This window comes from Seriola aureovittata, chromosome 3 (assembly GCF_021018895.1).
Source record: "Seriola aureovittata isolate HTS-2021-v1 ecotype China chromosome 3, ASM2101889v1, whole genome shotgun sequence".
In the NCBI taxonomy this organism is placed as follows: Eukaryota; Metazoa; Chordata; class Actinopteri; order Carangiformes; family Carangidae; genus Seriola; species Seriola aureovittata.
Window position 1 is genome coordinate 24,984,067 of NC_079366.1, and position 23,314 is coordinate 25,007,380.

At 41.0% G+C, this 23,314-nt stretch overlaps 1 protein-coding gene across 2 annotated transcripts in view; it reads left to right on the forward strand.

Moving 5' to 3' along the window:
* The window catches only part of LOC130166540 (protein sidekick-1-like), a 223,130-nt gene that overhangs the window by 167,271 nt on the left and 32,545 nt on the right, over positions 1 to 23,314 (forward strand). For both annotated transcript variants that reach the window (XM_056372217.1, XM_056372218.1), the window contains 10 exons: positions 2,427 to 2,608; positions 5,593 to 5,708; positions 9,223 to 9,418; positions 11,512 to 11,610; positions 12,907 to 13,098; positions 16,173 to 16,294; positions 16,381 to 16,493; positions 18,206 to 18,356; positions 20,940 to 21,180; positions 21,435 to 21,550. In XM_056372217.1, the coding sequence (XP_056228192.1) occupies positions 2,427 to 2,608; positions 5,593 to 5,708; positions 9,223 to 9,418; positions 11,512 to 11,610; positions 12,907 to 13,098; positions 16,173 to 16,294; positions 16,381 to 16,493; positions 18,206 to 18,356; positions 20,940 to 21,180; positions 21,435 to 21,550 (1,528 nt within the window). The remainder of the gene's footprint in view (positions 1 to 2,426; positions 2,609 to 5,592; positions 5,709 to 9,222; positions 9,419 to 11,511; positions 11,611 to 12,906; positions 13,099 to 16,172; positions 16,295 to 16,380; positions 16,494 to 18,205; positions 18,357 to 20,939; positions 21,181 to 21,434; positions 21,551 to 23,314) is intronic.

A 23,314-nucleotide genomic window follows, 5' to 3' on the forward strand; every position in this document is an offset into this window, starting at 1 on the left:
AGTCAAAGAGCTTTGAACTCGTTTTATTTCTGTAACCAAAGTTCTCCACACAAATTCAATTTCAAATGTGATTGAAATTTGCATGAATATGGGCATTGAAATCAGCTAATGGAATGGAGGAAAGAGGGTATTAGAAATAACATTACAACCTGCCTGGTATTATCTCTTACATAACGTAAACTACCTCAGGTATTATGTCCTACTTAAAAGCTTTTTACAGAATGTTCTAGATTGCCTATTTTTTTTGTCAGAAGAGGACGGCAGTCGTTCTGTGCAAATCGTTGCCTGCTACATTATGTCTTCATGTGTGAGGAATGGACGAATAGCATCCCTACAATCATGGGGAAAAAATGGTATGTCAGGTATTATGAAGGCTTTTCACAAAATGCTCAAGGCTGTTTATTCCTCTGGACAGTTGTTATGTGCAAAATCACGACTGCCGTGTGTTCCTATGTGAGAAATAACATACCGATGGATGGCTGTTTTAAACAAGTCACAGTCACAATATACCTGTTTTGTCACGATGCAGAACGTTGGTATTTTAGTAGGGATGGTGGTGAGCATGTCGGGGGAAATACAACAAGGCCTCTATGCAGTGTATGGAACAAAAATCTAATCTATAGGGAAATTATATGATAAAAACATCTATTGTAATGTTTTTCAGAAAGATTCAGTTTAGTTAAGAATTATATAAATGTTAAAGATGTATTTCTGTATCCGTGTAAGATTAATATTAATGCACAAGATAAGAAAAAAATGAAATTATTATTCAGGAGTAGATATTGTCAACAACACTGATAATTAGTTATTCATTTAAGTTATTTCCCAAGGACTTTGCCAGATATAAACACTGGTACCAGCTTCTCAAATGCAATTATTTGCTCCTTTTTTCTGTTTCATGTCTCTGTTCATTGATACATCATTTTATTTAAGATTTTATTATCTTAATTAAAAGAATCATTAGTTGCAGTCCTAGTATTTTGACAACCCATAGAAATGTGATCTACTGTTGAGTCACCACATGCAGGAATACTCCTTCTTTGTTGTCTTTCCCCCTCTCTGTCCCTACCACACACAGACACAAGTACACAAGTACTCTTTACAGATGCTCTGGCTGCCCTTGGTCCGCTGTCCTTCATTTTGATGTCTGCCTAAAGTGTGACACACTGTGTGTAATCAAACTGTCATCAGCTGTCTCACACGAATTTGCATATAATTGCAGTAGAAGTTATCAGGTCTTTATCCTCATTTACCGTGTTATCTGCCTCCACTTCAGAAATCAGTTGGAAATAGAAACGCACACTCGTGCAGCTCCACCGTGTCACTATAGCACAGAGCGTCCACTCCTCCTGTACAGCCCTTTGGATTCTCCTTTCTCCTTCTCGTATCAGCTGGCAGATCCTCTCTCTTTTTCTCCTATTTTCTCCCACCTTCGCTCCTCCATCACTGCACCCCTCCTCTTCCTCCCCCAGTTTCAGTGTCAGTGTGTCGGGTGGAGAGAGAGAGAGAGAGAGAGAGGAGAAAGGGGTTATTTCCTCTCCACTACAGAGATCGCCTGTCAGCCTGCGACGCCCTTCTGCTTTGTGTATTTGTGTTTTGGTCTACGAGTGTGTTCCTCTGTGTCGTGCGCGTACGTGTGTGTGTGTGTGTGTGTGTGTGTGTGTATACAGCATGCATGTGTGATAGATAACATTGAAATATCCTGTTTCCGTGAATAGGTTCCATATTAAAACGCCAACATGCGGATTATTACTCCATTCAGCTCCATCAGATATGTACAATAGCTAAGTGGTCTTACACTTTCCCATCGAGTCGGGTAATATATCCCTTTAAGTGGCCCTTATATCACGTGCACTGAAGCGAAGGCCTTAAAGGTGCACTATTCGGAGACGTCTACCTGGCATTGAAAGTTTTTATTCTGATGTAATTCAAGTGACTTTACACCTTTACAGAAAATCTTTTGGCAGAGTTTTTTTTGTCTCTCAGAAGGTCAACATAAAGTGAAAGTTACATCTTTGTTTATTTCAAAATGTGTATTACAGGCATCTACAGTCAGCACATTGGTATGATTATTATATTATATATTATTATTATTATATATATATTATTATATTACTAAGATATGTACAAAGTAGTTATAGGCTGGGGTTTTATTTCTATTTGGATTTAAATTTTCAAATTTCTCTATTTGGTTATATTACATTTATTTCTTACATGGTGTTGTCTAAAGTTACTTTTTTTTTTTTTTTTGCTCATGCATGTACAGATATCAGGAGAAATTCTGGGTTTATTTTCTTGCCAAGCGCTCTTTCAATGTGGGTAGGATTATCCAGCGATTGAACCAAGAACCCCTACAACTACTGGCCGATTTACTGAGCTTTCCTACAAATCAACCCATTTACAAGTGTGTCTGTGTGTGTTTGTAGGTACCGTCTGGCTGGGCTGCCAGGGGACTATCAGGAGAAGAACATCAGCAGCCCAGAGACCAACTACTGTCTGCTGAAAGATCTGATCATCTGGACACAATACCAGATCCAGGTGGCTGCCTTCACTGGAGCCGGCCTGGGCGTCTACAGCAGCCCTGTCACTGAGTACACTCTGCAGGGAGGTGAGTGAAAGTGACACACACTTTCTCTTTTATTTCTCATTCATGGAGGCCAAAGCAAATGTACCAAGATATTCCTGGACGTTGAGTCAATCATCAGTCCATGCATACACACATATTACCGAACACTGGTAGTCTTACATGAATGTTTTAGTAGCATTATCTTTCCATGTACATCACTGCAGTAATTAACTGCCCAAAAGGAGCTTGTCTGTGCTGCTGCAGTCCTTAAATCCTGGACCAAAAAAGACAATCTCCCATTATGTGCACATATGTTCCTACTTTGTTGTTATGTTATACAGGCGGGTGTGTGGGAGAAATTTGTAGCTGGAAGTGTTTTGTGGTGATCAACTGAAATCTATGAGAAGATTTATGATTATTAAAGTAGTTTCCCATATTCCTGCTTGTTGACAGTTCTTTAAGCGAAAATACCAGACTGTGGGGGGAAGTTTTACTTCTTATTATTTCTTATTAAAATTTGATACAAGGACACAGAACTCAGAGACCTTTCTCTCATAGCACAGGGCTTGTATTGTTAACTAGGTAGACCATCTTCACATATTTTTACCTGTTTTTAGTGATCAAACGACTGACATCACAGTTACCAGCAGCCATAATGAGGCCAGGCTGGCAGACTTCACTCTCAGAGATAGGATGAGGAACTCATCTTTGACAGGAGCTAGTCAACGCAGTTCAGACTTGTGTTAAAGTCATCCCCGAGGCATCTCCTCGAAGGCATATCAGCTTCAGCCATCTGGGAGGAGACCCTAGGGGCAACCCAAGACATGCTGGAGCAACCACATCTCCCATCTGGCCAAGGAGCAACTTGGGTTGCTGCAGGATGAGCTGGAGAGAGTTCATGGGGAAAGAGTGTCTGTACTGCTCTATAAATATATTGTATGATATATAATTGTGTGTTGATTGTAATAAACATGGCTGCACAGAGGAACACACTTTCAACTCTTCAAACGTAAATCAGTGGTTGTGAAAGAGGGAAGAATGTAAGAGAAGATTGTAAACGTAGACGAAAGGAAGTGGTCATAGGGGTAAATCTCCTTTAAACATGTGCTCTTTTCTTCCTGACTTTTATTCCAACAGTAAATTATCATTATTACAGATGGGCTGAGCTACGCACACGCGCATGTGCGCACATGTGCACATAAAACTCACAGTCATTATTACAAGAGTTCAGGACAGGTTTATAGACTCAGGAGAGGGAGTTAGGCTCATTAATTATTCTAATGTGGTTTAATGGGAGTGGCTGCGATGGATTGGACATTTTCTCTCTCTGACTATCTCTGAGAGTATGTGGTTGAACTCAGCATTAGACTCTGATAACATTGCTCTTTTCCAGCTCTCTCGCATATAGCCATATGTGCATACTAAGATTCCCCCAGAGGACAGAGTTTAGTGTTTTATCTGTAGCTGTGAGCTGAGAGGGGTTAGAAGCCGTTCCCCAGGAGTACAGTCAGCATGGCAGGGGGGGAGAGAGTGTCTTTAATATCAATTAATCTTCAGTCTCCCTCTCTGTCGTCTCATCCATTGGTTCACTTTCTCTCACTACCTCTTGCCTTCAATTTTTCACTAGTTTTCGTTCTGGTCTCTTCTCGTTCCACTCTCCATACTCTCCTCTCCCTGCGTGTCATCTGGCCTCTCTGGCTCAAATATAAAATGTAAAGGGCACTCCCATCATGCAACAGTGCATCATCACTCCGTGGCTTTCTAGCATCAGCATAATCCCTTTACAGTTTAATCACCATAACGTGTGCCCACAAACACACACACACAAACACACACACACACACACACACAACCACACACAAACACACATATTTTATAATTACACTTATAATTCTCTTCATGGCTTTAGTGTTATCATGGAGCCTCTTTCTTTCACTGCTCATAAAACATGCAAAGATTCCCATGTGGAGAAACATTCATACACTGACATAGAGAAGGAGGGGATATATAAGAGAAATCACCAGAAGAGACAACGGATCAAAAAATAACCTTAATGACGTCATAGTGTCGTCACCAAAGTTATTTCGGCTTCGGCTCAAGACTTAAATTTTGAACAGAAAGCCTACATTAAAGTAGTAGTAATAAAAAGGTTTCAAGTTCCGAATGAAAGACTGTCTTCATGTGGGAGAGAGTAGGATTCAGCATTTTTTGGAGCTTTTCAATCATATTTACATATTTACTGGATTTTTCTGGTCTCTGCCGCTTTAATTTCGTTTAATGTTTTTAAGTTCTCCAACTCAATTGGAGTGCATAGTAAGTCAAGCATTAGTATAGCTCAAACGTCATCATTCTTGTAATACATTGTATTTTTAAATCAATAAATCATGACGTACTATGCAGGGACATCAACCTGGTAATAAAGGTTGACAGGGCTGCTCAGCCAGGAGAATAATGTGGCTACAGGAACCAACAAATCCAGTGAGTGAATCCAACTTTCTCTGGCCACTGTCTGGCCTCCTGAGGTCACTGACTGAAAGGCTTAATAGATTAATTTATCATTTTAGGCGTCTTCATGAACCACCATTTTTCAGAATCAGTCCCTGATGGGTCAGTACCCTAATCTCACTTAGTCATTCCTAAAGTGATAATATGCAAAATACATAAATGCAAAATACAATAGATGGGATGACTCTTATTGAGAAATTAGGTCATTTTGCAGCAAAGAATAGAAGGGTCGGTTTGGCATTTAGTTTTTGCAAGCTTAGCAGATTTTTTTAATTAAAAAATGAACTGGATCTCAATGTGAAATATTGAAATATGGTGCTGTGTGAGATATTTAAAACCAGCACTTCTTGAAAAAGTAAAGGCGTAACTGAAAGCTGTTTATTTCTGCAGCTTAGGGCTCCAGGGCACTTACAGCACTGTTACTGCACATGTTTTTCCAGTGTATCTAAGCGCTCTTCCTCTTCCTCCTCTTGGTCGACCCATTGCAGCTAAATGCTATGTGTATGTTTATCTGTGTTAAGTTCCCACAGCACCTCCGCAGGAAGTGGAAGTTGTAGCCATCAACTCGACCACCATCCGCTTCACATGGAACCCTCCACCTCAGCAGTTTATTAATGGTATCAACCAGGGATACAAGGTAAGCCTCTGGATGAGTGTGAATGTTGTAAGACTACTTAACATAAAATCAGATAAGATAGTCCTTTAGTAGTTCCACGCTGGTGCAGTGTTACCGCAGTTTTTACATGTGCAGGCTATATAGAAAAAAAGATATATAGAAAAATCAATGTAAATTAATACAACATCTTATATTTTATTTGTAAGACAACTTTCAAAATGTCTGTTCTCAACATCTTTCATCAATATTTTTATAAAAACAACACCTGCCAAGATATTAAGATTATAAACGATACTTGTGTCTCAAGTCTTACATTTCCAACCCATGGATCATTTTGAGCCAACTCCAAAAAAACGTTTTACACACTTTGTCTGTGTGCAAGTGTGTGAGTAAATTTTGTGGACAAACCTAACATAGGTCTTGTAGCTCAAAGGTCATGTCCCAGGATGCAATGCCTTACTCCTGTTTACCCATACATTTAGCCAAGCCAAGTCTGGTGAGGTATAGAAAAAAGAGAGGATTAAATATGAAGTAAAATAGAAGGTGTAGAGTAAATAGGAGCTAGGGACTGGAGCAAAATAAGAGATAATAATAAAGACGCTGCGAACAGGATAATGGGGAGCAGGGTTAGAGCGAAGGATTGAATAGTGGAGTCATCTATTCTGTATGTACTAGTTCTGGTATGTGATTTATTCTTCACTTCGTTGTGGCAACCAACCCCTAAGGAACTGATTAACATGACAAAGAAAACACATCACATTCTTGCCGTGCGTCACTGGGCCCGTGTGTGTGTTTGTGAATGTGTTTTGGAGGGTGTGAATGTTGGTGTCTTTGTTGGTTGATAAATACTATATGGTTTTCCATCTGTTTGATGTGGCTGTCTGATGTTGTCTCTGTATACCAGGCTCCACCACTCCAAATCAGTGGAGCCTTTCAGTGCTGCAGCACATGTGGGTGTGCGTCTTTGGGTGTGTTGTGCTGGTTAGAGGACAGTAGATAATGATATTAATTAAAAGAGGATGTGAAGCAAAGCCTCATCTCATTTCATCCCCCCACAGATCAGTGACTATATACAATGCCCTTAATAATATAGCTCAAAACTGATTGCCAGAGTGAGAGCCACTTCTGGTGACTTCCATGTCTTCCGTTTACATGCCCTTGATACTATCTTAAGACTTACTTGAGATTAGTACAAGTAGGAGTTGTAGGAGGGCACTGACTTCAGTTATTGCAGAACTAATAATGTTATCTATCTATCTATGCTTATTGACTCTCATAAATTAGGTTTATTCAGAGCATATTAACAAAAAAGAGAGCAATATTTTTTATTAAACAGATTGCATTTTGCCTGAATTCTGAGGGCTCATCTTCTATACAAGAGGTTGTATCAAAGACGCAGAAGCCCGGTATAAAGAAACCTTTATGACGTAACACCTGAGGTAACACATGTGACAGCAGAGAGATCAAACTGTGACCTTTCCACAGTGTGCTGTGGTGTTGTACTGTCCCTGCTCTGGGCCCAGGTCTTCTAAGGACAGCGCTGTATCATATGTGTTCTTCAGCATACGTTGGGTTTCCATTGCAATCTGGGTCAGAATGCACATGTTTCTATAGCAACAGCAGAACCAATCTTCCCAGCACCCTTTAAAAGTGGACTAGCATCAGATGCTTGAGGGTGCCAGATCAGCACTCTTGTACTGCACCCAAACTGTACTGTGCTGATAATAAATTACAATAGAAAACCTTATTTTACCATGACAGACTGGGTGCAGTGCAGCACCCTTTGGCAGAGAGAAAAGCAGCCACTCAACTGTATCTGGGTATCAATAGCTTTTTCCTAATAGCAGGGCGTGAGTGTTTTTAGTTGGTTGATTGGTTCCTATTGCAGATTGTGGGGGTAATTTAACAGTGTGTATAATGGAACAGCATTTACTTTGTTTATCCAAAAGATTTCTTTTATATATATATATATATATATTTGACAATGCCCTTATCCCACAGTTTTGAAAGTGAGCTATATAGTAAAGAACGTCGGGGAGCTGTGCTGCTACAACCCACAACGCCCTGAATAAAACCAGCACGGTTATCTAGCATGAAGCATATTGACAGAATAAATAATAAATAAAGTATATAAAGTGTGTTTATATATACAGTACCAGTCAAAGGTTTGGACTCACACACACACAACAGTTTTTTCTAACAGTTATGGATAGTTCTACAAACCCCAGATTATATTCACAGAATTTTAGATAATTTTTACTCCAACATTATTTACTAGTAGCAACTATGTAGAAGGTGTGGTTAAGATTAGATGCTCTTAAAGTTATACAGTAGTAATAGGGACATATACTATACAGGGACAATGTGGAGACAATTACACTGGTGTGGGTTGCACACTGTGTGATATCTGTGTAATACTGCTCATAAAAACAAGCGTATTGCCTGATCTAAAGTGTTGGTTACTGTGATGATTTACTGGGCAGAGTATAAACTGGAAGAAAGTGGAAAGCGCCTAGAATACTTTGAAGCTTTAAGGCAGCAAGTGAGACAATGAACACATTAAATTATATTAAATTTACATTGTAAGGCATTAGGCATTCAGGTCAGTTTTTTGGAGTTGATGAATACTGAAGCAGATAGCAGCTTTGCTTTGCACACCTATTGGCAATGCAGCACTATATGTTGATGTACACTCACCAACAAAATGCCATTAAAGAGACATTTTGAATTCTATTACCATATATAGCTGGTATGTAAACAAAGTTATTGCATTCACACACCACTAGCCCATTGCACTGCTTGATTCTGATGAAAACTTGGCTCAAAGTTCACATTTTAGTCAGTTTTTTTATACTATAAATACGGGTACTAAATCACAGCTGCCCATGGCTTATCTCTCATTATGAATATGGAAGTGTATGCTCTTCGTTGTTTGTGTTTGTGGTTAAAGCAATAACACAAACCAAACTACTGTGGTTGTGAATACAAATCAAGTCTCACAGTAGATACAAACGAACCTTTCATTAGACGTTTAGTTGGACTGATAATCAAACTTAGTTTTTGTCCTCAGATGCTGTTATGACTGATAATGGCCTTGTGGCAGAAACTTATGTTAAGTGTTACATTCATACGTAAATAAATGCTTAAATTTTAATATGTTTGGAATGCAGATAACTTTTCCTTGGAGTGAAACATGAATATTGTTTTGCTATTTGAACAAATTTGTAAATAGCATTGGGAGGTTTTAAACTTTAATGACAAAAGCCCTTGGGTATCAGCCTAATTTGAAAAGATTCACCGTATTCCATACGGTTCTACCAGTAAGTTTTGTCTCATAAATGCAATCTGAATAACAATGTTTGGGTTCGGTAGCCTGAAGCTAATACTGTTCAGTCAAACTAATGTCAAAAAATGTGGGAAATATACAACAAACAAAGTAACTGGGATGAATATTTTAGTGGTGACCTGTTGGATTCGATGGATATTATTTGTAACCTACATGTCAACAAAGACCATTTTTTCTCATTTGACACAGCTGCTGGTTTGGCCAGAGCAGTCTCCAGAGGACATTATTATAGTCACCATCACCCCAGACTACCCAGGTTCACGCCACACAGGATTAGTCAGCGGACTCAAGAAATTCACCTGGTACTTCGGCGCCACCCTCTGCTTCACAACACCTGGAGACGGCCCCCGCAGCACGCCCACCCTGCTGCAGACACATGAGGACAGTGAGTTAAACACAGACACACACATACACACACGCGCAAACACTTCAGTTTGAATAAAGCCAGAACAAAACACAAAGAACACTCCATCAGGCTCTCCTATGAATAATAATGAAAGTTTATTGACTTGCTCTGTGTTCAGTCCAGCTGTTTCTATCAGAGTGATACACAGCTGTGTACACAGTATCTACACTCCAACAGCCCATGTTTTCTTGTAGCGTCTTACTTTACTTTTCTCTCCTTTTTAATCTTTTTGTTCTTGGATTCCCCTCAGACCTCCTCTTTATTTCTCAACCACTGTGTCTTTTTAAAAGGAATTGATTCATATGTTTTCAGGCATACGGGCATTTATAGCCTCCTGTTCCATGGATAAATATAATACCGGCCACTCCCAGTTGCTAGTACACATGCACACAGTCGTACCATCAAATAAACACAGTAGCCTATAGCCAGACAGACAAGCAATTATTACCAACCAGCAATTATCGAGTGGGAAAGGGGTATTAGAAGCCAAGTGTAGGCACACACAAACACACATCACATGTGTACACACTCACAGATGTGCACACAGCCATGGACAGGTATTGATTGGGTGCTGGGCGTGTTGCAGGGTTAACGGTGGGTGTAATTCTTGCTTGAAGATAGCTTTTTGTGTGTGTGTGTGTGCGTGTGTGTGTGTGTGCGTGTGTGTGCGTGTGTTTGTGTGCGTGCGTGCGTGTGCATGCATGCATACATATTCAATGGTGGACTTCCCAGTCATTACACACTCACCAACAGTGGACCGGTGATTCAGCAGGGGACATTCTGAAGGTCCTCTGTTGGTCATTCTACACATCGTGCTATAATTATGCCTCAAACTCTATTTTTTATTTATTTTGATTTTAGCTAAGAGGTGTTACAGTTATTCAGCACTGCCTCTGCAGGCTGGAGCAGGGATTTTAACCACTCATTCACAATCATTCTCTCTCCACACTCCTTCACAGCGTGAGTGGTTTGCAGCCCTAGGCAGGCTTTCAGACTAGAGGACAGCTATTTAACAAACTACATACTACAAACAAACTACATCCTTAACACTTTTTTTTTGTTGTTATCTTTTTGTAAACACAATACAAAACTGCATTTGACAGCTTTACTGCATGGCCAATGCATAGTCAAATACTAAATAATTACATAATACTTGTGTCTATATCTTATTGTTCCCTCAAAACTCTTTTAGCCACTCGTGGTTTTCCATGACATAACCCCCGGCTTCTATCTCTCTGGGAGCACCAGAGTTATAATCACTCTGGCTGCAGTGGGATTGGTTCTGATGCTCTAAAACCAACGAGGGGCAGGATTTGAACCAGACACTTCACCACACCACCAAGTTGAGGAACTTTTGAGGTGGTGGGTTCAGCCCTTGGTTAACTTTGTCCAACATCAAGATGAAAGACTTAAGGAATCTAAGAAATAAAGGTGTTTCTGACAAAATACCTGTGTTAGAGAATGCTTGGAAGTTCACAGCATGTGGGTTCAATCCTTCCAATCCTCAGGGTTCAAGTTCAGCAGAAAGTGAAGACTGCAGAGCTCCCACTGCAATCATTAGTGTGTTAGGTTTGTTTTCAAGTGCTGTCATCAATTTTTAAGTGAAAATTACAGGAGCGGTTTTGCAGTTTCATTATAAAGGAAGATATTTTATTTCCTTTTTGTTTTTTCAAAATGACTAGAAGTGGTGGTTCACACTTGGTTGGCGTCAGTCCACCGTTGGTAAGGTAGGAATGTGTGTGTGTGTGAGTGTGTGAGCGTTATTGAATGTCTCAGATGAATAGCTTAATCGCTCTGCAGGGAGAGGGGTTAGAGAGCCATGGATGAAATGAGAAACGACAGGCATGCATGCACCTGAGTGCGTGTGTGTGTTTTGGTCAGTGCAGATGTGATTAGCAGGTGGTGTGTAAAGGCTGCATAGACAAGAAGAGTGTGTTTTTTTTAAGGAAGATTACTGTTTCAAAACAGAAGAACACTTCCCACGCGCTTTAATTGCTACTGAAGGTTGAAATAGTCAAAATACAACCAATATTATCTGATGTATGTATGTTTTTTTTCTCTCTCTCTTTCAGCACCTGGGCCCGTTCGTCACCTGAGCTTCACTGAAATCTTGGATACATCGCTCAGAGTCAGCTGGGCAGAGCCTGAAGACAGGAATGGCATCATTACTGGTAAAAACATTACAGCTTGACAATATAACTACAAGAGTTTCCCAAAACTATAAACAGCCACTGATTTCCTCCACCGCCTCCATCTTCCCTCCATGATCAAGAGACTTCTGCTCTTCAGTGTTATTTTCAGTCCCATTAAGAGCTGTGATGAGAGCATCTTAAATTAGGTTGACTTAGCGTGTTCTTGCCTGAAAGTAAAGCACACAATGAATAGAGATAATATACCCTCTGTTTCCAATTAAAATGTATTCTTCTCAGGTGGACAAATATAGAGTGAAGAGTGACTAATTAAAGTAAAAAAAAAAGTGAAAGCATCCCCTTGAGGCAAACAGCAGTGAGGGAGGAACCATAAAACTCCCACAGTTTCTTCAGTATTCTCCAGTTAGTCACTCATTTTCCTGTCTGGCTTCCACAGACGTCCCCATGTCTCTTACACTGTGTTTGTGTACAACTGATTCATCATCAGCTAATCCCTTTTCTCTGCAGCTTGCCTTCTCACATTATCTCCAACATGCCCTCATCCCATGCGTCCCAACACTCTGGGCGTTGTTTCTGTGGTGCATCACAGAGCTCAAGGCACCCCACCACCACCACCACCACCCCCTCCTCCTCATCCTCCCCCACTCCTCCCCTTCCTCCCCCAATTCATATTGCCTGAGCTCCTCCATGGCTCTGTTACAAAATGCTGTTGGTGAGCACGACAAGCTGCTGTGAATTAAGCGATTAACCTACATTGGCGTATGTGAGTGTGTATGAGTGTGTGTCTGTGTGTTGACATGGCTGCAACATGTTCATGAGGCACCTACACAACCAGATCACAGTCTAACAGCATAAAGCTGCAGTGGCTTCACAGTCAGCTCGCACTCTCAGGAGTGGAAGAATGGTTATTCAATCAAGGTCACCTTGCACATTTACTCCTTTCTCCTCAACCTGCTTTTCATCCGGCACCTGGTAAGCAGGGAGACAGATGAGGGACCATTCACTCTCTCCAGGGCTTTACACACAAGTGGTCACAAACACACACACACACACACACACACACACACACACACACACACACATGTTTGAAGGTACTGGAGTGTGATGCATGACTATGAAGATGCAAAGGGACGGACAGGGATTTTGACTGTAGTTACCCCTCCCGCACCCTCTCCCTTCTTTTTGGCTCTGTACCCCTCATTATTGGTAAGAGTGTGTACTTTTACATGTGTGTTTGTGTATGTGTGTGTGTGTATACATGTCTGCTCATGTCTATATGCACATTTGTTAACCCAGTGTGTGCGCTGCTCCCCGCAGGCTATGTGTTGTGGTGGGAAGTGTCTGACGTAGAGGCGAGTCGTGAGGAACGTTCTCTGTCCAACTCCACCCTGCAGTACCAGCTGACCGGCCTCACCTCCACCACTGTGTACACACTAAAGGTGGCGGCGCTCACCGCTGCAGGACGGGGCGTGGTCACATCCTCCACCATCTCCACTGGGGTCCCACCAGGTACAATAAGTACACACAAGCAAGCACCAACACACATACAGAGGAGCTGGTGACAGTGACGTTAAAAAAAAAAAAAAAAAAGATTTTCACTTGTGTGTACGTGTGTGTCTGTAGCAGAGTAAATATGACTGATGAGCTCTTACGATGCCATTGTCTTTCCTCAGGCTGATAAGTGGCTGTTACTGTGCATCCATGAATCATCACCCCCACAACCAACACACACATACACAGCCACACACAAGAGTTAGTCATTTACAGCATCTTAGTGCTTACTGCGCTTTAGTGTGCAGTTTATTTGTCTGTGTGTGTATATACCATGTGCACACCATGCTTGTGTGTGCATGATGACTTGATGAGTTTGTATGACTGGACTAAGGCCAAGTTGCAATCATTATTAGTGCTGATTAACTGCAAATGGCAGAGTGGGGGAATGCAGCGATGAGAGAAAGAGAGAGGGCAAGAGACATTCAAAGAACAGTAGTGAAGGAGGGAGAACAGATAGAGAAACATAATGAGGGAAGAACAGGGAACACAAAAATATGCAATCTCTGAAGAACAGAACACCAAAGTCTCCCAGAAATGGACTGAGAGGCAGAGAGGAAGTGGAGGAGAATGGAAGAAAAACCTGCCTCATCCAGCAGGATTTTTGTCCTAACATTTTCTGATTACTAATTTATGAATAAAAGCAGAAAAAGTGAAGGCAAGATGGATACAGACAGAGTTTTTAGATTCAGAGGTTATTCATTAATTCATGAAAGCAAAAGACTGAAGGAAAGATGGAGGACTGAAGATTAGGAAAAAGAACTAAAGAATGAGCAGAGAGAGTGGGAGAGAGAGGGAACGAGAGAGATCCACCGAGCATAGATTCTTGTCTTGTTTATTTATTCATGTATTCATGGAGTTGAGAGAATTTTGTCATTCATCTGAGCAAGGCAGCTGATATCAACATTTCCACATTATAACCCTTACAAGTTTGCTGCATGCACTTACAGAGCAATGGTACTGATAGCTATAATTTGTCTTTTGTTGCGCACATGTACTTCGCTGGATCCAGAATAAATATTGCCTTGTTTCCATAATGGCTGGACCCAGTCATGTTATATAGTCCTGTTACAATAAAAATCCACTCAGATATTCAACAAAAATCTGTCTGATGTGCCCTGGTCTACTGATGTGTTACAACACACGGTGTTTGATTTAACACATGGGCTTTACAGATCTGTTTTCTGCCACTTTCAGCAAATATGTAGCTTGTGATGCTGCAGCAGAGCTGGATGGATTACAGCAGATCACACCAGAGCTCTTACACCATGCAGAGATACCAAGTATTAACCAAACACAGTGAAGAGAAGTGGTTGAAAAGTGGGTCTGAAGTGCTTGGTCTTGTTGTGATTGAGTGAGACAATTTAGAGCAAAGTGGATTGTGACGAATATTTGATTATGTAAATTTCATTAACAGAAACAACCTGTCATATATTTAATTTGATGGGACTTGATTAAAAATATCAAAAAACAAAACAGGATTTCAGTCTGCATCTTCAGAGCAGTTGTCACATGTGCGCCCTGCCAGACCAGCGCCAATTCAATTCAACAGCTGTCAGTGAAGAAGTCTATTCAGAGCCAGCTATGAATTGTGTGTGGCAGTTCAGAGTTGGAGTTGTAAATCTTTCATTGGAAAATTTAATTCTGGTTGAAGTGTGCATACAACAGATATTATTCCTCTGTGATTTATCGCGAGTTAACAAAAAAAACAAAAAACAACTCTCTGCCATGGGAAAATAATAATAGTTGCTTGTTGTTGACCAAACTCAGTGCAGCTTTCAGTTTGAATGTGCCGGAAGCACCTGCACAAAATAGGCAGCACATGGCAAGAAACAAAGAAAGTTGGGCAACAGCAGTGATGCTATTATCAGACACTTTTCAGCATTCTGTAAGATGAATTAGTTGACTTCCAATTATTTTTTCTTCTACTTCCTTTCCTTTTCTCATTTTAATTTCCAAAGGGTGTACCATTCGCCAAGTTATCTTTACAAAATGTTTTTTTTAAAAGGTGCTGGTTCGACATTTTAATCATAGATTTCTTTGTGGTAGGAAAGAAACTGAAAGTTCCCAAACCAAATCCTCAAATTTCCAGCTTCTCTTGGTTGTGATATTCAGGCTGCCACAACTGGTCAGCAACATTGCCCGTTTCCTGTCACTCATATTTCCCATAGAGATGGAACAATGTTAGAATAAGAATGGGTCCAACATAATTTATGAGACTTGCAGTCTACTCAGACATTTATAGGCCTTAAATGGACTTTAGTGAACTGTGCATTTAATTCACCTCTCGCCTCCACTGGTGTGCAGATTTATCTCTCTGTATTCTATTGTCGACCTCTGAAATATGAAATAAATTGCTCTGACAGAGAGAGACATGCAGTGCGTGCACTTAAGTAAAAATTTTTAAAAAGTTCTGTGACCAGTGTTTTATTTCACTATTTTTATAGACAAGCATTTATAGCCAAGCATGGACACATGGACACAATGTCTTGGCTCGCTCACTTCTTAAAGCCTTTTTATGTATTGAAGTCATTGTTGGCCTGATATTAGTGTTGTTGTAAGTATATTATGAGCCATGTAACACTTCTGACAATAATTTTGTCAGGTTGGGCATTGTACATATTTTTATCCATTCATAGAAAAGTCTCTTTATTAAAGTATTATTTGTTTTGTTCATTTCTTTTGATCCATCCTCTTGAAATAAATCACCACACTGTGATGCTTCTGTTCTTTTCTGCATGAAAAAAAACACCTTTATAAATAAAAGCCTCTGCTTGCTGGTGCTGCAGCAAGAGTGTTTTTTTCTTTCAAAGAATTTGTAACTTACTTATGAAGCATCAATAATGCAGGTTTTTCTTTTCATTAATAACATTATTGCAAGCAACAGTCCCAAAGATTTTGGTCGATAAATATTTCATATACCTGAAAGAATACTCATAAGATATGATGGTGACCTGCCGGTGTTAGATGCACCGGCAAAGTTTCGTTTTGTATCTTTGAGTAAAGCAGTATTATTTGTTTTCTGTCTTTAGAACTTCCTGGAGCACCATCTAACTTAGTCATCTCCAACATCAGCCCTCGGACAGCAACACTTCGGTTCCGCCCTGGTCCTGACGGGAAGACGGCAATATCTCGATGGATTGTGGAAGGACAGGTGCGTGTGTTAGTGCCTGCTAATCCTGAAACACAGTTAGAGGTAAACAATTTTCTCACACAGAATACGATATCCCTCCTTAACAGATAGTAAAGGAACGTGGAAAGGAGGAGGCTTGGAGAGTTGTCTACCAGAAAGACAATCAGCCAGATGCAGACACGCTGGAGATCCCCGACCTCACTCCGTTCACTCAGTACAGGTGAGCAGCAAGCACACGCTGCATACACAAGAGCAGAGTCAAGTGCTCAAAAATGCACACAGACACACAAACTCATTCACACACATCTTACTCTCCGCCAGTTTCTGCAGTATTGCTAGAATCAGGTGAAGTCAGATAAATCACACAGACACGCAGAGAGACAGTTCCATCTGAGACTTTTCTGTTTGTCAGCACCTTCACAGCTGCTGCATGCAGATCCTTATTACCCTCCCGCAACTAGCTAAAGGGAAGGAGAGGGGAGGAGCGGGGTGAGGGCAGGGGGAGAGAAGAAGGGTGATGAGAAAGCAGGATGGGCAGCAGAGAGCATTAAAGAGGAGGAGAGACAAAGGGATAACAGAGACAATGAGAATAGGAAATAGAGGAGGAGAGAGGGGTGTCTGTAATCCCTACTCAAGGGCCATGGGGAGCCTGCAGTTTGTAAACCTGATCTATCGCCATTCTGAGCAGCTTCCTCCTCATTCTCTCCATCTCATTCTCTTTCTATCTGTCTGTCTATCTGCTGTATTTATCAGTCTATCTGTCTATCTCTGCCTCTCGCTCCTCGTATCTCCATCTTCATCTGTAATGGGATTGCGGTGTGTGTGCACACATTGTACACTCACAGGGATTATGTTGTCACAGGCGACACCATTGGGACATTAGATGAAGTGATGCACTTGTCTGTGTTTCTTATCCCCCGCTTTAAGTCCCTCTTTACACCCTGCTCTCTATCTCCCAATACAGGGAGGAGAGCTCATAGATGTAGTCTCTCACTCTGCACGCTCACGCATTTTGTCACTCACACCCACACTAGAGCTTGGATGCATTTAGAAGTAACAAAAGTAACATAGGCTCTTTTCATGGCTGTTTATTTGTGTCAACAGGTCTGAATAGTTATATTCCTTTTTTCTGACAAAAGTCTGGAATCCTCAGACAATTCAACACTACTTTACGTCAGTGGCCTTTACAGAAATCCTCTTGTGGAGAGTTCTACCTGAAGGATCCTACTGAGTAAAATACTTTTTGGTGTGAAACAATATCACAAATGCTCCTACTAGGAGCAAACACAGTTGGTCCGAAAAATTGTTTTTCTTCACTCTCAATGTGAAGTCTTGTCTTGTTGACCTCTCACCCATTCCCGTTCGATCGCTACAATATCTTTATGATAAGCAAATGTAACAGCAAACAGTCCACCCAGTAAATCACAAAGGGTATTCTGATGAAGTGTGAACTGATGAACTCCATTGCTTAGGTTTTATTCCACCGTTTCTACAGTAACACTGTGTAATCAAGTGAAAATATTAGAAACCCATTATTCACCTTGTGCCAACGCCATCTTGTCATAGAAAATACTGATATTCTAGTCACAGTCAATACCCAACGTCTGCTAAACATCACAGTGTCAATCAGCCAAAGTTGTGTTTTGACATGAACCAGATTTTGTGTGTCCTTTTTAATTTACATATGTGCTATAGCTTTACTTGCTAATTTATATTATGATCATGTTTGTCATCCTACCTGGTGAACTGGTATCTTTTAAACTCCTCTTCCAGTTAAAAATGAGTTCTCTTCAAGCCTGATGAATCACAATGAGATCATCAAAGTGGTTATTTTCAGACTTTGGAGCTCCCTCCAGAGCCACAATAAACATTATACAACTGTTCTAAGTGGTGGAACTGTTGGACTTTAACTTGGTTTTCTCTCCTCTCCAGGTTCAGGATGCGTCAGGTGAACATTGTCGGGTCCAGTCCCATGAGCGCCCCCTCCAGGCTGATTCAAACCTTACAGGCAGCCCCTGACACACACCCCTCCAACCTCACCCTGCTGTCTGCTACACAGACCAGCCTGCGCTTCAGCTGGAAGGTACTGAAACACACACACACACGCACACACTCACACACACACACAACACACAACACACACACACACGCACACACACACACAAACACACACGCACACACACACACACACACACACACACACACGCACACACAAACACACACACGCTCACACACAAACACGCACACACACACACTCCACACACACACACTCTCACACACACGCACGCACACACGCACGCACACACACAAACGCACGCACACACACAGATACAAATTTAACTGTGAAACAGTAAAACTTCACTCCGCCCATTTACACTCATTTAAACAGTGCTAATTGGACAGACAGGGATTTTTCTTTGTTTCTTTGCTCCGCATCTCTGTGTATTTTCTCCCCTTGTGCATATGCACGTGCATGTGTGCTCACCAGCAGCAGGACTGAACAGGTTGAGTGGCTGACAGCCTATAATCAGTGCCTCTCTTGGTTATCAGTGCTAAAACTAATCTGTCACATTTCCCATTTACCATGTGGACCGCTAGCAGCATAAACTGCAATATAATTTTCTCCTTACTGTCTTTTCTCTTTTGCTCTTGTTCCTGCCCTTCGTCCCTCTCTCTTTTTCTCCCTCTCTCTTTTACTCCCCCTTCCCCTCTTCTATTATAACATAAATGGAGGGCAGAGTATTTTCCATTTAAGAGCTGGAATGAGAAAAAGAGCCTGTCAAATCAGACACAGACACTGAGGCGCTATGGGCTACCTGTACGGCATGCTAATGGGATTTTACCTGCATTTTAGCGCCCAGTCTGAGCTACGCTAGGTTTTCTGCTGTAGTGGAACCATCACAATGGTTTTAGCTAAGGCTATTATTCTAAGCTGCATATTAAGGGTAATAAAGCTAATGTGACATTCTGTATTATGGCTCCTAAATGCTAAGCTGAGCTAAATCACTGGGGTATTTAAAATGACTGGGTGTCTTACTTCCTTATCTGTTGCGCAGCACAGAGCAACCACTGTACATTGTTGGTGAGATTTTCAGTGGAATTTTACACTGTGAGCAAACCGAACTTTCTGCTAACATGGTTGTATGGCACTGAATTTAGGTGGTTGTGGCTGTAATGCATTATGACATGGTGGGTCACAGGAAGAGAACAAAAGATGAGGTGAGAGAGAAAAAGTATAGACAGTAGAAGGAGGAAGGGTGACAGGAAATGAGAGTGGAAGCAAGATAGAAAGGATGACAGCGGGTGAGTTAGACAGGAGAAAGCTGGTGGTACAGAGAAGGATCAGGAGATGCGATGTCAAAGGGAAGAAAACAGTTAAAAGTTTTTAGGATGTACTTTAGAGTTTGACACGTTACATAAATAACCATATTCTTGAGAAACGTGAAATGCTTTTTCACTTGAGTGAGTGAGTGAGTGAGTGAGTGAGTGAGTGTGTGTGTGTGTGTTAGTGTGTGTGTGTGTGTGTGTGTGTGTGTGTGTGTGTGTGTGACCCATCATTTTTTTGATACAACCACTGGAGGGTACTAAAGTTCAAAATGTTGAAATTTTAAAGCCCCCGAAAATTTGTTTTCTTAATCATCTTGTTATTATGAATGATGGGGTCCTGCACCAGCTCACAGTCTTCTGCTAAAGTTGAAACAGTGTTGTCTACTGCACATATGACAGATTTCTCTTTATGTGTTTTCGCACTTGCTTTTCTCACTGGTTTGAAGTGGGTGGAGCTCATTTAGATACGGTGATGTCACATATTTCCATGAAAACAATCCAAGAAAACCAAGTTTGGCAACACCAGACTCAAAATCTAAAATCTGACAGTTGTGGAGCTGTTTGGTTACATTGCCAAATCTGATGAATCCACTCCTACTTAGTCCTGATGAAGCAGATTAGTTTGAGTGATTGTTGCTTATCTAGTCATGAATATTTAATGTTATAGTGGAATACATAGGTACCAAATAAATACATTCCTCTACATAATAATAATAAATACACTGATGGTGCCACTCCGTGTTAGTTATGAGGAACTGTGTCATATTGTTTCATACAGCGTTCAAGCTTTTGTGTGTTTTATTATCATCATTTTATTAATCACAATTTTACCAAAATTTCCTTCCTGTTCAATCTTTCCTTCACCTCTTCCTCTATATGGATAGTTCGTCTTCCATTAATCAGAGTCAAAATTAATTAATTTCAGTGCGGCACAGGGTGGCCAAGTGCTGACACATTATAAGATACTTGCAGTTCAGGATTGGCACACTGACCCTCATTTATTAAGATATTGTGGGATAAACTGCACAATATAAAAAAAAAACTGCATTGGTAATTATCCTGAAATAGCATAGAGAGTTTCAAAGTTTTTAAACTGTTAGATTTTTTAAACATGTAAAAGTAAACACTTCATATACAGTATGAATATATATATATATATATATAGCTGTAATAATACACTGTTTGTCTATAAAGTATGGCCATAACGACATATTGCAAAGTTAAAGAACTGTATCGTTGTGTCACATGTGTACGTGTCAAACAAGAAGGATAAACAGCAAAACACATTTTTCTAATTTCTTCTTTTTTCTCCCACCTCTCACTCTTGGTCACTCTCTAGCCTCTTACTGAGTCCGAGTACAACAGCAGCCCAGAGACCGTGGGCTACCGGCTGCGTGTGTGGAGGACAGACGGGCAAGGAGAGGACAGGACCGAGGATATGGAGGGAGCAGTGGGGGCCGGTGAGGCCACAGTAGAGGGCCTGAATCCCTGGACCCAATACCACGTTCAGATACAGGCCTTCAACTCCATAGGACCTGGACCGTGGAGCAACACTGTTGCTGCAAGCACTGCTGAATCTGGTAAAAACACAGAACTCATTCACTCCTGTTTCTTGTTTGTAAGGGTCCAACGGAGCACACCTCTGTCTGCCCTCTACACGCTCCCTCTATTCCAGAGAGGAGTGACGGAGAGAGGGAGGGGGACGGGGAGATGATTGAGATAAAATCGAAGATTGGTTTAGAGAGTGAAGTAGCACCAAGCTGTGTGTGTGTGTGTGTGTGTGTGTGTGTGTGTGTGTGTGTGTGTGTGTGTGTGTGTTCATTCGTTCCCCTAGTTCCATCTGGATCTCCGATGAACGTGACTGCTGAGGCAGTGAGTTCCACCCAGATCCTACTCACTTGGTCCGCTCTCCCTCAGGCTCAGAAGAATGGAGTCATACTTGGATATAAGGTGTACAAAACACTCAGACATATACACACAAACACACTCTATCCCATCCTGGCATTTTCACTTTACCCCGTCAGCCCATTATCACCTCCTCCAACACTTTCACACACTCTCACACAGACAGATGCACACTGGCATGAACACAAAAGTCTGATATAAGATGAATATGATGTAATATCCTGTAACTGCTCCACTTTGTTCTGCCTTTAAAAGCATCCAGCTACAGTTTGCGTGGTATAGGGGAGTTGAGGGGGAGTGGGTGGGGGGCTTAATGTTTAATACCCCTTCATAAAACAGCTTATATTTAGTTGTAGCACAAACAATGGCTGGATTAAACATTTATGAAAAATTGAGAATAATCCATAAAGCCTGTTGATTTTAGAAAGAGCTTTTAAAATTTAAAAAGTAAACTTTAGTTTGGGCATCATAAGATAATGTGTTGAGTACACATTCATGATTTGAATATGCTTTGGAGATTCTGCGTTAGTGCATCAGCAACAATAGTCTACAATCTATTCGCATCTGCCAAATTAGAGCTCATCCTCTGCTTGTATTTCTACACCAAGTTGGAGACGTCTCGCTGCAACCCTCGATGGTGACGTCGTTGGCATACTGTGATGTGCGGCTTCTAAAAAAAAAAGCAGTAAAAGTACTGTTGATTCCTGAGTGCACCACTTACTGGCAGTCACGCCCCTTTTTTTTACACTCAGGCTCCCACGCACATCCTCCAGGGGTTTATTATAATGTTCTCCCTTCCTTGTTAGATTTTAAAATAAAAAGAAGACACGTACCCGTTGTCTGTATTTTTGCAGTATTGCTTTTCTTGTCTAGTGGCACATACAGTATGTAGCACCCCCCAACAGAAAGGAAGCTTTAATAAAGCGAACATGCAAAATATTTTTTCTAATATAAAAATGCCAAAGAGTACAGCTCTTAATCGCCACCCAAACAAAACATAGCAGAACAAAGCTTTAAAAAGGAAAGGATTTATCCTCAATTTCCGTGGACATGGTTGTGTTCTAAATACATATATCTACAGAAGAAAACAGGCTGTGGCTGTGCGATATACACCAGAACCATCCAGTATTTTAAAAATGTGCAAAATTCAGGTCATATCATCCACCATGCCCAAAGCACATCACACTCCCCATCTGTGTGTTTCTTGGTGCCCTCCTGAGGCTCATGCTGAGCAGCATGCCTACCATGTTAATAGATGGGAAGTGGCTGCCAACAGCAGCTCTTCAACTCCTTCCATCCCCTATTAGATGCTGAATTGTTCTCCAGCCTCCTGCCATGCACTCCTAATGACTATTTCTGTTTTTAGACACTTAAGAACTGACTTTTTCCTTCAAAACGGTTTCACGCGGGACAGGGACTTCTTGAACAAGAAACAACAGTTCTTGACACACATTCAAATCGTATCCTGTTGCCAATGAAAGTACGGTGTGTGTTGATTGCTGATTTCTTTTTTTAGATGTGGGCACTGGTGTCATTTTAATTGCAGAATCAGTTCTAGTGTTTGTTTCAGCCAAAGATAACTAAAAAACTTCATTTCCGAGTGTGCTGTTGGTGTGTACTGTTGTCCCATAATACAGTGGTCAAGTGTATTAGGAAGGAAATGGAGGAGCTGCTCATGGCTGCAAAACATTTTGCACTGTAACGCCTGTCACACATGTACTGGTACAAAACGATGGGCACAAACAGACAAAGACCAATATAGGCTGTAGGCAGAAGTATAAAAACCGCCATTACTGCTGTACATTAGAT